The sequence below is a fragment of the Scardinius erythrophthalmus genome (genome assembly GCF_964197995.2).
Source record: "Scardinius erythrophthalmus genome assembly, chromosome: 2".
Taxonomy (NCBI): Eukaryota; Metazoa; Chordata; class Actinopteri; order Cypriniformes; family Leuciscidae; genus Scardinius; species Scardinius erythrophthalmus.
In genome coordinates, this window is record NC_138222.1 from 6,293,286 (window position 1) to 6,307,617 (window position 14,332).

At 36.1% G+C, this 14,332-nt stretch overlaps 1 protein-coding gene across 2 annotated transcripts in view; it reads left to right on the forward strand.

Moving 5' to 3' along the window:
- Positions 1-6,595: 6,595 nt before the first annotated feature.
- bco1 (beta-carotene oxygenase 1) overlaps positions 6,596-14,332 on the forward strand; it is a 13,011-nt gene continuing 5,274 nt past the window's right edge. Inside the window, exons 1-5 of one of the 2 annotated variants that reach the window (XM_081347645.1) lie at positions 6,596-6,955; positions 9,612-9,740; positions 9,891-10,020; positions 10,474-10,621; positions 11,973-12,114. In XM_081347645.1, coding sequence (XP_081203771.1) covers positions 6,892-6,955; positions 9,612-9,740; positions 9,891-10,020; positions 10,474-10,621; positions 11,973-12,114 — 613 coding nt within the window. In that variant the 5' untranslated portion in view covers positions 6,596-6,891. Of the gene's footprint in view, positions 7,032-9,611; positions 9,741-9,890; positions 10,021-10,473; positions 10,622-11,972; positions 12,115-14,332 lie in introns of both variants that reach the window. The other variant, XM_081347646.1, reaches the window with a different exon arrangement.

Below are 14,332 nucleotides of genomic sequence, written 5' to 3' on the forward strand. Positions count from 1 at the left end.
ATAGGACTCAGCCAATGGCGTGTTTCAATCTCATACTTGTGGGTTTAATTGCCAGGGCGTCACTATGTGGTGCCTAATGTTTCTTCAAGTCTCCCTACATGCAGGATATTCCTTGAATGTGAGGCTATAGGATTTTTTTCATGCTTAGTATAATGATTGGGTAAAAGTATAAGCACATCTATCCTCAGCAAGATCTGAGTCATTATTCATATCACAAGTTATTCATGTCACCAAATTTTAACAGGCCTACTTTAAGGTTGTGCAAGTACTTAGGTTTATTAGTTTGTCAGTTGAAACATTAACATACGGTGTGAGATCTTGTCATATAAATAAATGGATAATTTTATAGGTATTACAAAAGATGAGGTCATAGAGTACATATTCTGTTCCAGTTTTCTTGAAAGCACTATCTTATCTTTTAACAAGATGTTTCCTAAGACTACAATTATGATAAAGTAAGGCAGTAAATATTTTACTTTTGCTCATAACAAAAGAGCATTTCATAACATTTGTTTTTTACCACAATTACTAATTCATAAACACAGTCCTCAATCAGATTGCATGGAAGGATGTTTTTTATAACAAATCATTGTTCAAAACTTTGAACAAGTTTTTAGTTCTACAACAGTTTTGCTAATGTTTCCTTTAAGTTATGAAAAAAGTAATTTTTTTGTTTGTTCTCTGAATGTTTAAACATCCAGTTTTTACATGTTTTAAATAAGGGTTTTCTTGGCTTTGCGAACGTTAAGGAAACATTTCATTTGATAATTTTTTTAACATTATGGGAATTTTACTTTTAAATGTTCTCAGAATGTTCTGAAACAAATTTAGAAAATGTTAAACGAATGTCCAAAAATTTGCTGCCTTAAGTGTTTAAGTACAATCGACATGGATGTTTAAGTCATATCGACTTAAATTACATTAAACTGACTTAAAAAAATTGTTGAATCTTGTAAAAAAAAGAAAGAATTTTGATCAGTTAAAACGATGTAAAAACATGTTGTCATAACTTATTGATTATATATATTTATTTACATTGAATGTTTCAGGAAAAAATACTCCATGATCAATGTATAAATACTACTATTGTTATTATAAGACCATAACTTTGAATGGACATTCAATTAATGTTACTTAATAACTTTGAGAGAACCTTGTCAGAAGGTTAGCCAAAGTTAAGAGAACATTCACTGTTAGCTGGGAAGTTCCTTCTGAAATGTTGTTCCCATTCCAGTAATGAAACAAAGGGAGCTTACAGAGAAATGAGCAGCATCATTGCATGCATTCTATGAAATTATTTTTGAGACAGCAAACTCTGTTGAAGCTTAAAGGTTAGTGTAGTGGCTCTTATGCGGTGCAGATTGATTCAGATTCTTCCTTCTTCTCCGTCTGCATGTGGCCACGGCTCTTGAAAAGGCCAATTTTTATGATCTTTCAGTGCAGTGATCATGTGGCCTTATTTCACTATCTGTATTATCATGGTGGTTATCAGTAAATTTTGGTCAAGGTCAAGAAGGCGGCCGGTATTAACATATCAGTGAATGATATACTGTATGGCTATGTGAATTGTACAATTGCAACAAAATACCATTCTGTAATGTTGTGAAAAGCGTTTTATATGAGCAGGAAACAATTTTTTTTATATAATAAAACCATTTTTAAAATATCCATTTTATGGATAGCAAGCGTAGCGTTTGTTCTTAGTCATGCTTGCAATGGCTGACTCTTCCTGATCCATGTCTACCTTTAGGAAATTGCCTATTTCCCTATATAATGTCTATTCAGTATTATCAGCAGTATTATTTATAGCGTTGCGCAGGAGCTAATTTCCCTCCGCCATCCCCAGCTCCTTCTTGTCAGGACTTGGCCTTCTCATTTTCCTCTTCAAATCAGATTGTCATTTATCTTGATTTATGTTGTTATGTTAAGAACCCTAAAGGCCCCGATATCCTCACGGCGAAGTTCTTTTTCATTCTTCGCTTAGAGGTAAAACGAATTTCGAATACGTGAGCAGCGATGTACGGTTATCGAACATCTGACGCCGCCCACACTGCTGAGAGCGACGGTTAGAAGAATATGTAAATATGTGCTGCACGCTTTCCTCAATAACAAAATAAACACGTAACAAAATTGAAAAAACAGTGAGCATTTTTTTAAATAAAGCATAAGAAAAGCATCTGATCATAGTAACGTGAATCTGTTTATTTGCACAAGCTCTGCAATTCGGTGCTCTAGTAAAGTTATGTCACGTTTCTTTATATAGCTTTTTACATAATAGATTGCATAAAATCAAGCAGCTTTGCCGTATTAAACAGTGTCAGTGTCTCGTTTTATCAGAAGTACAACTTGATTTTCTACTATCAAGCAGCTCATCCACCTCCAGTGTGTTCATGTTTTCACTCGCGAATGTCTGACCTCGACCGACTGAACAGGAGAAATGAAGCGGAAAAGATTTCCACGTGGAAGAGGGCGGAGCCTCAGCACACCTACCTATTGCGTAATCGCCACGGACCAATGGTAGTACAAAGAGTTTAGCCGTAGCAAACTTTTCCGGAAAGTTCGCTTTGGCAAACTGTTTCGAACTTCCAAAAATGACTCCAAACAAAGTTTGTTTTGGCCTGATTTTGTTCGAAATGACGTCACATCAGTTCGTTCTCTGATTTCGCTTGAAGTATGTTGAAGTAATGCTCTTTAGCCGCACATACATTGCAAGGCAAAATTATTTGTAGCACCCTTTAATAAGCACTTGCTCTTTGTGATTAGAGTTTCAATATGTGATCATCAGACCTCAATGAATGAATGATTAAATGAATGAATGAACATTTAGTTCAGTCATGAAACTTTAGAGGGTGCAGTCTGATTGGTCCTTTACATTCAATCTGCAAGCAATCACATGATTACCGCATGGCACAAGCTGATTGGCCCTTTTGCTGCAGCCAATTAGATTTCTTGCTCAGTGTTTGCTGTAGGGCAGTCAGATGTATGCTATCAGAGATCCTCTGAAATCCTCCACCTCCCCCAGCTCCACCTGCCTCCACCTTTTTTTTTAATCCAAAGAAATAAATGTGGAAATTGAGATTTGTTTCCCTCATGCTAGACACATTGCTGACCTCATGACTATCATTTGTGATGCATTACTGGCCATACTGTTTTTACCAAACATTTTTTTAGATAGTTGATAGTGGATTGACACAGGATGGGTGGTCTAGAATTATGTACTTCACATGTTTCCAGTTGCCATGTTAAATGCATAATGCCCCATGTGTTCATAAAAGACTATCAATGCATTGCCAAGTGCATATATAGGCTCCAAATATGTTATCATAATAATGAATGCTACATTAAACTGAAATGTATGTTTACTGTATGTTGTGCTGGCAGTTACAGACACCTAAAGTACCAGCATAAATGAATTTCTCCCATATTGTGACGTCAATGGAAGCTTGTTTCCACCACGGAATAAAAAATTAAAAGGTGACTTTTTGTCTCACAATTCGGACTTATTTTCTCAGAGTTGCGAGTTCATATCTCACAACTTTGAGAAAAGAGTCAGAATTGCGAGATATATATGGCTGCATCCGAAAACGTAGGTTTATATCTCGCAATTGTAAACTCGAAATTGTGAGGGAAAAATTCTGAATTGTAAGATAAAAAGTTGCAATTGCCCTTTAATTTGGTTTTATTCCGTGGCAGAAACAAGCTTCCATATACTGTACATTGTGCAGTCAGTGATGCAGTGACTTCTCGAACAAGAAAAAACGTAGGGCAGGGCTTGATTTTGTCCATAGGGAATTGATTGGATGGTTGTGGTTTTCTATTGGTCAATCCCATGTGAGTGACAGGTTGCCCCGCCCTTATGCCTATAAACACATCACCAGAGAAAAGATTTCGCTACAAGTGAGATGGGAAGTTATTTTGATTCAAGATTATGAGGAAGGCTACATGAAAATAATAATAATAATAATAATTATAATAAATTCTGCAATATTCTATTAAAAACTAGGAAATGTCCATTTTGATTTCATGGTGACTTTAAAAGTCGATGTTTTTAGTAATATGTTAAAGAAATATGTTATTCACCGCAATTATTTTTTTTCAGCAGCAAAAATATCTGATTATAGGATGTTACTGAGATCAATCAGTATAATAAAGCACTGTAGGCCTAAGTCAAATGATCTATCTATGCATTCCCTGAGGCAACCCACTTCATATGACTCAATATGACTGGATTCTTTTGTCTTCATCACCCTGTTAATAAAAATGCTTCGATAACAGGACAATGGCCCTCATTTATCAATCTTGCGTAGAAACGGGCGTATATATTGGCGTAAGATTATGCTTACACTCTTCTCATCGCCTGATTTATGAAGCTGTGCGTACCTTTGAAATTCTGGTGTACGCAATACCTTTCCTTGATAAATGCCGCGGCTGAAATCGATCGTCATTAGACTAACACGCCCCTATATATTCAAGTCTCCGCTTCCCCCACGCCCTCATTTTACGCCATGGACACACGGAAGACGGCAAAGAAGAGAAACTTCTTTGAGAAAGAGAAAGCGAAACCAGGGAAGTGGAAAGAAACAAAATTGATTTCTAGATTTTTATTATTAATGACGCTTATTGTTATTTAGAGGAACAATGTCGTTATTATTATTATTATTTGTATTATTATTATTATTTAAAATAAGAAGAATGCCATTTTTTTTATTTTGTCAGTCTGAATTATTTTTTTGGTCATTGAAAGCCTTTCATTACGAAACCCAGTCCGTGCACACCTGCCGGGCCTAACCCTGGCCTGGCCTAACCATCGTTTCAAAGAATAGTACAACGGCGAGCGCGTCGAGTATAAACGCCTCGTCCGTTTGGGGAGGTGCGCGCGCAGTCTGCGGAGACTCGCGCTGCGGAGCCAGGCGAAAGTATAAACAAGGCTTGAAACGTCAGGTAAAGCGCACAGGCTCGCAACTTAAGGAATACATATGCCTACAAATCAAATGCTTTGGTAAAATCACACAAATTAAACATTGAAGTCCATGTTGCACAAAAATAAACACTGAAGTTTATAATTCTATGTTGTTGTTTTTTTACAGTGGGTCATAATATATCATATCTTTTAGTTTGTCAGTGCGTTTTGCGGTGTTAGGAATTGTTTTTCTGCGCATTCCCGCACTCAAAACGTGCGTACACCACCTCCTGAGCTGGCGTAGGATTTGAGCGTGCCGTACGCCAACGTCCATATTGATAAATCTCAAAGTCACCGTGGTTTTGGGTGTACGCCAGGTGTACGCTGGAAATTTGGTGTACGCACTTTTGATAAATGAGGGCCAATACACGCACAAAAAGAACTACAAAAAATGATATAGCCTGACTGACCTTACTTTTTCATATTTAACTCAGTCATCTTTTTTATTGCAATTAAATGAACAAGACAATCCAAAAATATCACAATATCCCCTTTTATTTTGCTTTCTTCCATTAACAGTTCTGCAGTTCTCATGCTTTCCTAGGTCAGATTGACCTGCTTATCTGTGATCTCTGTAATTGGATAAATACAATGTGTAGCCTACTACTTGTTTACATTTTAAGAACAATCCCGAAGCCACGGCAGTAGCCTAATGTATGGGCATAGACATGGAAGACGACACACAGCATTATGGAAGCTTGTTTCCGCCACAAAAAAAAAAAAAAGATAATTGCGACTTTTTATCTCACAATTGCGAGTTTACATCTCGCAATTCTGACTTTATTTCTCAGAATTGCGAGATATAAAGTCAGAATTGCGTGTTTTAAAGTCGCAATTGCGTGTTATAAAGTCAGAATTCTGAGATATAAAGTCAGAATTCTGAGATATAAAGTCAGAATTGCGTGTTATAAAGTCAGAATTCTGACTTTTTTTCTCGCAATTGCGACTTTATATCACGCAATTCTGACTTTATATCTCAGCATTCTGACTTTATATCTCAGAATTCTGACTTTATATCACGCAATTGGGAGATATAAAGTCAGAATTGCATGATATAAAGTCGCAATTGCGTGTTATAAAGTCAGAATTCTGAGATATAAAGTCAGAATTGCGTGTTATAAAGTCAGAATTCTGACTTTTTTTCTCGCAATTGCGACTTTATATCACGCAATTCTGACTTTATATCTCAGAATTCTGACTTTATATCTCAGAATTCTGATATCACGCAATTGGGAGATATAAAGTCAGAATTGCATGATATAAAGTCGCAATTGCGTGTTATAAAGTCAGAATTGTGAGATATAAACTATTCTGAGGTAAAAAAAAAAAAAGTCCGTCTTTTTTCCCCCTTAGAATTGGACTTTATATCTCACAATTCTGAGAAAAGATGTCAGAATTGCGAGATATAAACTCGCAATTATGTGTTTTTATCACTAATTATATCACGCAATTCTGACTTTATATCTCAGAATTCTGACTTTATTTCACGCAATTCTGACTTTATATCTCGCAATTCTGAGAAATAAAGTCAGAATTGCGAGATGTAAACTAGAAATTGTGAGATAAAAAGTCGCAATTATCTTTTATTTTTTTTATTTTGTGGCGGAAACAAGCTTCCATACAGCATAGACAGTCAGACATGGACATAAACAGTGAACAGACACATAGACATGGAAGACGACACATAGCATAGACAGACAGCATGTCGACATAATTTCGGCACAAATGGAACCCCATATAATTTCGGCACAAATGGAACCCCATACTATGGAGGAGATAAGAATAAGAGAAGTTTGCACATTGTAAACATGAGTGTTTAAGTCCTGTAACGAGAGGCGGAGCTTTCATCTTCCTGAAGCTTTATAGAGAGTTTGTGTTCGAAAACTGAATGCCACTCTTCTAGGGAGAAACTTTAGACAACGCTGGGGAAAATGCAGTACGATTATGGTAAAAACAAGGAAGAGCATCCGGAGCCCATCAAAACTGAAGTAAAAGGTAGGTGGAGGGAAAGTCGGCGCTAAATGTCACGCGCCTGTAGTGAATCGCTGCCGTTTGTTTACTGATAAACCAAGTAAGTAAGTAGGCTAGCCTACTAAAAAACTTATGCGCGAAACGCCAAACATTGATGCATTTTGACTGTAGAGTTTTGCAGGCCTATTTTTCATGAGGCAGCACGTCTGAGGTAAAGCTCTGTGATATTGTAAACATTAGGCTGCACCTTTCACGATAGGCTACGTGCTTTTTCTTATATTTATATCTCTGTCCATATATAATGTCAACTACTGAACGAGAAATTAACAGAACGGATCCAAATGCACAATTTTGTATGTTATATTTTAGAGCCAGTTAAATTATTTTGCTACAAAATGCCTTGCAATATCTAGGCTACTTCGTGTCGTAAATTAAATTGATAACTTTTGTTAACGTTCTTTGTAACAAATGTATTTGTAACTTGTAACTTGGTATACCAAGTTTTTAAAGGAACTGTTACACCTCCAGTGTTGTTTTTGTTAAAATTCACTGCATATTAAACAATTTGGTCATTTAAATTATAGCATCACAGGTTTTCTCATGGTTTTTCCAGTAAACAGAATTACACAGTCTCTTGATTTTGTGTGAACAAAATTCAAATCTACAAAAAATTCTAAAGTCATTTTAATATACAATGTATATATATATTTTTTCATTATAACAGCCTTACCATCTGGCCTAGACTTGCCCAGTGTGTTGTTTTACATGCAATAATTATGTGACTGGCTCCAGATCAAAACAGAAAATAAGAATTTCAATCTATTATTCCATGTACCTTCATTGGATTTCTTCCCATGTATTTTCTAGGTTTTGTACATTGTTGTGAAAGTTTGAAAAAAATGCTTGATTTTAATGTTTGGTGTTTTCAAGGTTTGTCCATTTTGACTACTTTTGAATATTGAACATCTTCCTTGAAAATGCTTGAATTTTTTTTTATTAGAACGTCCAGTAAGTTTATTTTTTTTTAAAGTAACGTTTATTAAAGATCGAGTCGTGGATCGTGACTCTCATTGTGTTGAGTCAGTGCAAGCACAAGCAAAAGTACATGTGAATGATCAGCTCTCCTCAACCACCTTTAAAGCAACCTTTATTTATTAACCTGAAATGATTATATATAAACACAAGCGTGTGGAATATTATTTCTGAGGCAATGCGTTTTTAGGTATCAAGTGCTGGACATGGCGTCATCTTCCATAATAACTCATTTACTTAGGACAAATATTTGCATTGTGAAATAGGTTGCTGTACGTTAAAATCCACACTAGAACATACATCATTGTACTGTCTTGTCATTCACATGGTGACCAAATCACCTAAGGCATTCACTTTCTTTCATATCTTCATTCACTTCATATATTTGTATTTAATTACTTTACCAGCCAAAAGATTAAAATAGTAGCGCTAAGATTTCTTATACTATAATGAACAAATACAGTTCATTATAGTGTAAGATAGAGCTGCATGATTCTTAATGAAGTAAGAATCAAATTTTGTTTTGTTTTAAAATGGAATATTCTCCCAATATTCTTCTGAATAGACAACTAAACAAAATAAAATGTCGTTTACTAAAGGTTCTGGCAAAATGTTAATTGCTGTAGTCAATTTAAAATAATAATAATAATTTAAGTTAATAATAAAAAAAAAACAGTTTGAATGAATGATTCAATGGCTCAATCACAAAGACTTCATTACAAACTGAACAGAAATACAAACAAACTGCAAACTGACTATACGTAAAATAATGCAAACACACTTTATGGATTTAATCTCACGTTTCTTTTTAATTTTATTGCTAAAATTGGAGTGTTGTTTTTCTTGAATTCGTTATTTTTGAGCGTAATTTCTTGAGACTTAGAGACTTATTTCTGTCTACTGACTGTCACAAACCATCTCTCTCTATTTTTTAGAAAAGCAATGAGAGCAATGCAATAGTGGATTTTTTATTTTTTTTTGCTGGAGCAAATTTTTTATTTGCTATGGTCTATCATGCATATAAAAGTTTACTGTGCTGTTTTTGCATGTAATATACATCTGATTATTCATTGAACTTTTATTTTGTCATGACTGGATTGTTTATTTGATGATTGAATGAGCTCTTAAACAGTCCAGATTTTGCAATTATGAATATGGATTTTTTATTATTGTAAAACACCAGCTGCACTGATTAAAAGTGCTAGAAAAGTGCTTGAATTCCACTCCTAAAAATCTTTATGAATATTTCCACTTGGATTTATTTTTTATTCATTTAGCAGATGCTTTTATTCACTTAAAAATTAGGGAGAAATAGAATCAATTTATCATAAAGAGACAGACAATTTTAGTATAATCATAATACTGAATTAATTTCAGCAGTAAACCAGAATGGTGCACAACTTAAGCAGAAGTGTACATTACAGAAAAGGCCAGAAAACAGAGAAAATATGAATTAGTTTTAGGTGCATTAAGGAGTGTCTATTTATGGTTCTGGTTAAGCTAAGTGCTTGTGGAGGACGTCTTTAGCAATTTTCTCTTTCTGAATGGTTCTATGAGCTTAATGGCAGATGGTTTGGACAGAGAAGTGGATCTAATCAGCGAATTAGACCGAACTGCTCCACTTAAACATGTTTCATCATCTCTGCAGGCTTGGTTCCTGAATGGCTGCAGGGCACGCTTATACGAAATGGACCCGGCCTTTTCTCAGTGGGAGAGACCTCATACAACCATTGGTTTGATGGAATGGCACTTTTGCACAATTTCACAATTAATAAAGGTATTTACTTTATTGCTTATAGTTAAAGCCTAAGATATGATATCAACATTTGATCTGAAAACAGGATGCACAGGTGGTCTTTTTTAATCAGTTCTTGGTTCACAGCCTTCTGTTTGAGTCTGAGTTTATTATTTATTGATTAATTTTCAGGAGAGGTAACATACAGGAGCAAATATCTTCAAGGTGACACCTACAAATCCAACATGCAGGCCAACAGAATAGTGGTGTCAGAGATGGGGACCATGGCGTACCCAGACCCATGCAAAAATATATTCTCCAAGTAAGTAACATTACTGCAAATGATTCAGAAAGAATCATGTATTTATAAAAACTTGATTCTTCAATGGAAAGTGCATTAAACCTAAATGTAAAGAAATCTTTTCTCAATTGTTGTGTTGTGTGATGTTTTAGCTTTAATTTAATTATAGGGAGGAATACTACTATATCTCAAATTTAGATTTGAAAGATTCTTGCATTTAAATTTGACCATTTGACCCTTACCAATGAATTTTAGGCATTTTTATGGATCACACTCAAATTAGCCAATGTGACTGAGAATTGAAAATCTTATAAAACCTATAACACAATCAGCTAAAATTCAACTAGTGACTATAAGAATAGTTCGATTTTAATGTTCTTATCACCTAAAACTGTTCATCAGATGTTAAATAATATTATATAATAATATAATGTATAAGCAACTGAACTAATTGTTCTTTTAAACTCTTTTCAGAGTGATCACCTTCCTCAGCCACACCATCCCGGACTTCACTGACAACTGTGCCAATAACATAATCAAATATGGACATGACTACCATGCTACATCTGAAACCAATTATATTCGTAAAATTGACCCCATCACTTTAGAGACTCAAGAAAAGGTAAAAATACTGCTTGTAAATATATCTAGTTTAGTCTTGAAACTTGGCACAGGCTGATCACACTACAGTACATCACACAAGCTGATTGGCCTCTGCTGAATCTGCAGCCAATGAGATTTCTTGCTCAGCATTTAAAGTGAAACTCCAGCTTTTAATGTTGTTTATATGTCTATGTGGTGTTTTTAATATGTTTTAAGACAAACCATGGGCAAATTCATAAGTCAACACCATTGCTGAGTATTTTCTCTTTAAAATTACATTGTATACAGAATCGACTATACTGAATGAGGCAAGGGTGTAGAGTTAAATTCAAGCTATTTTAAGGCATGAATATTTTTTTTTTCAAGGAAAAAACTTTTAAATATGTAATTTCAGTGATCAAAGATGAGTTTTAAGTGATAAAAATATTAACTACAGGGGGACTTTAAATAGTCTGGTTCAGTGTTTGCTGTATGGAAGTCAGAGCTCCTCTGAAACCCTCCACCTCCCCCAGCTCCACCTGCCTAGATCCGCTATAGGGTTTATGTATGTCAAGTCAAGTCATCTTCATTTATATAGCGCTTTTAACAATGTAGATTGTTTCAAAGCAGCTTTACAGAGATAAACGTATAATTTAAGGTAACAGCGTTTGTTTTGTCTTTATAGCGGTTCTTTAATAAAGTTATTTTCCAGCTAAAGTTAGTTTTGATTGATTCACTTCCGTCGCAACGGTCATTTGTTGTTAAATTTGGGGCCGCTAAGATGACACCATTCTCTCTACACAGACTTTAAACGTGAACCTGTGAGAAACGCTGATGGCGTTCACATGCGCATTAAGATTTGGTTCTATAGTTTTGTGCGTTTGAATATATGTACGCAGGTTTGGAATTCCCTACAAACCAAGCCTAAACAAAGTACTGGCGTTTCCTTATAATTTTTGATACAGAATTTTATTTTATTTTGTCACTTCGGGGTAGGTACGTGAAACGAATTTTCCCGACAACGCTTTACCTGTAGAGTGGTAAAGGGATCCTCCATAGGGAGAGACTAGTTGGCACTTCAGCACTGCATTGTCATCGGGTCCAGGCGAAGGTCCTTCGTCAGATCTGGATACGGCCTGTATATCTATTCATGGAGCAGCAGCATATCTTAAATGCTCACAGCAGTGTGTCTGTGTATCTATTGGCAGTAGCAAGTCCATTCTTGCTCTGTAGCAGCAGAAGCGAAGCAGATCTAGTTCTTCAAGACCAAATACATTAACAGCGTCATTTATATGCTAAACCTATTCTAAGAGTTGTCATGATTGCAGTGTTGTTCTTCATTTCTGTTTACATGTTCTCAGAGAATATTATTGTTGCTTTATCCCCTCTAGGTGGACTACCTGAAACACCTTCCTGTCAATATTGTGGCATCACACACGCATTATGATAAAGAGGGAAATAGCTACAGTATGGGAACATGCATTGCAGAGAAGGGCAAAACCAAATACACTTTGTTCAAGGTTGCAGGAGGAAGTAAGTATGCTGCCATTATTTCACGGTGCACATTACTATTACTCATCTTAGGGGTTTGTTCCAATCCATAAGCCCAAGTATTAAACTTAACTTAGCCTCTGTTTCATAGAGAGGCAAGAATCGCTTGCATGTAAAAATGGTTGTTTTTGCAATAGCGTTTAATGCTACTAGTGGCTGCTACATGACATGCCTCATCTTTAAGCATTACAGTGATGGGAGCTTTCAAAACACTGCTTTGAACCAGTAGTACAGAGTGTGTATTGAACTGCCAAAGTCACATGATTTCAGTAAACGATGCATGGCTTTGTCATAAATGTGTCAATTTAAATGGTTTGCCACTAGGGGTGATTACCCCGTGTCTTTGTTTTTTACCTGATCTTGGGTAGTGTAGATCTTTTTTAATATTACATTTGTAGAATAATAAAAGGTAGTAGTATATTGTCTCTTATTGATCTGATTCGATAAGCCCTCCATAAAGATTAAGGGGGTAATCTTTTAGAAAAAACTGAAGCTTCCCCGGGGGCCGAATAACTTTATATCTGAGGCGTTTAAAGACTCCGTTTGTCCATTATTTATTTCTAAAGAAACACGAAAATGTAGAAAAGGCTCCATTACCTTGTATCTTACGTTATGGCCCTGTAGAAACAGTTTTTGTAAAATTAGGCTGACGATTGCGTCATAACCACGCGACTCTCTGTCGCACAGTAGAGAGATTACCGTATGGACAGGAGGAGAAGCTCGCGGGCAATCGGGGGGACGATGAGGCAAAATGACAAAATAATTAATCAGAATACTTAGCAAAAGTTGCTCCGGCTCCTAGCTCATGGACACCTCCTCCTCACACTCTCCGTCTCTGCAAGTTTCGGAAGGGAGTGATTCAGATTTATCTTGGCACAGCTACTAGAAGACAGACGGGTTGCTCATGTCACATCTGCGTCGTCAAGCTCAGTTTGAGTCTGCGCAGTACGCTCAGCCATCAGGAAGTGAGTGCTTCTAATTGACTTCACTTTTCTCCGTTGAATCCAATGGGGTCGCTGTGTCCATTTATTTTACTGTCTATGATAAAGACCGACTAAATCAATTAATTTTTGGTTCTTCACTTAGGGGTAAAAAGAAGTTTGAAATACCTTTTTAGCGGTTTGCTGTTAGCGAACATCATGACGCCACTCACACTTCTGCGAGCGACGTTTACATGAATATGTAAATACGTGCTGCGCGCTTCTCTCTCAATAACAAAATAAACACAACAAAAATGACAGCGGTGAGAAAACAGCAGTTAAGAAAGCATCGGATCTTAGCGATGTGCATGTGTTTGTTCGTGTTTTTATTTGTGTCTGACCTCGATGAAATGAACCAGAGAAGATTTCCACGTCAGAGAAGGCGGATCCTCAGAGCCACACCCACCTATTACATAATCACCACGGACCAACGGTAGTTCGAAGATGTTTACCAGCCGGAGCAAACTTTTCCAGAAAGTTTGCCTGAAACAAACTCCAAATGAATTTTGAATGAAATTCACATCGCACCTGTTTGCTGTTAGATTTTGCTTGAAGTATTTCAGGGCCTTAAAACGCTCAAAAGAAGCCATACAAATTAAAATAAGAACACATACAGACACTTCATACATGGTATTAGATGATTTGTAGATTAAAAAATACATTGCGGAGCAGAGAGGACACTGACAACGCGCTGACAGACAGGACAGACCAGGTTACGTTTGATCTGAAACAAAGTCTCATCTTTCAAATTTGGTCATTTTTCTTAAAGAAATTGAAACAATAAATACCGTTTTGTCTTTTTAATGTGTCTGACAGATCGCTCAGTTAAAGCCGCTCGTGAACCGATCATCTCTTCCTTCTAGTTAATTTATAGCATCAAATAAACATGAATGAACATCAGAAGGAGTGTTGTTTTAACCGTGGAAAGACGTCAGTACACCGTTTTTCAAGTTCAAATCCTCCAACGTTAATCTACTAACTCTCCTCACTGCTTTGTCAGACATAAATGGCATTCGACGGATGACGGATTATGATTGGTCAGATCGCCTGTCAATCAAACTCCCTGCAATGGGTCAATTGGTTTGTAAAAGGTGTCTGACATGTTTTTAAGTGTTTTTTGTTGCTTTTACGTTTTGACCAGCATGTGTTGCCAGTGTGTGGTGTTTCGAGCACTTCAAAAACTTTGAACAAACCGAATCAATTGCTTCGCAAAAAAGCTC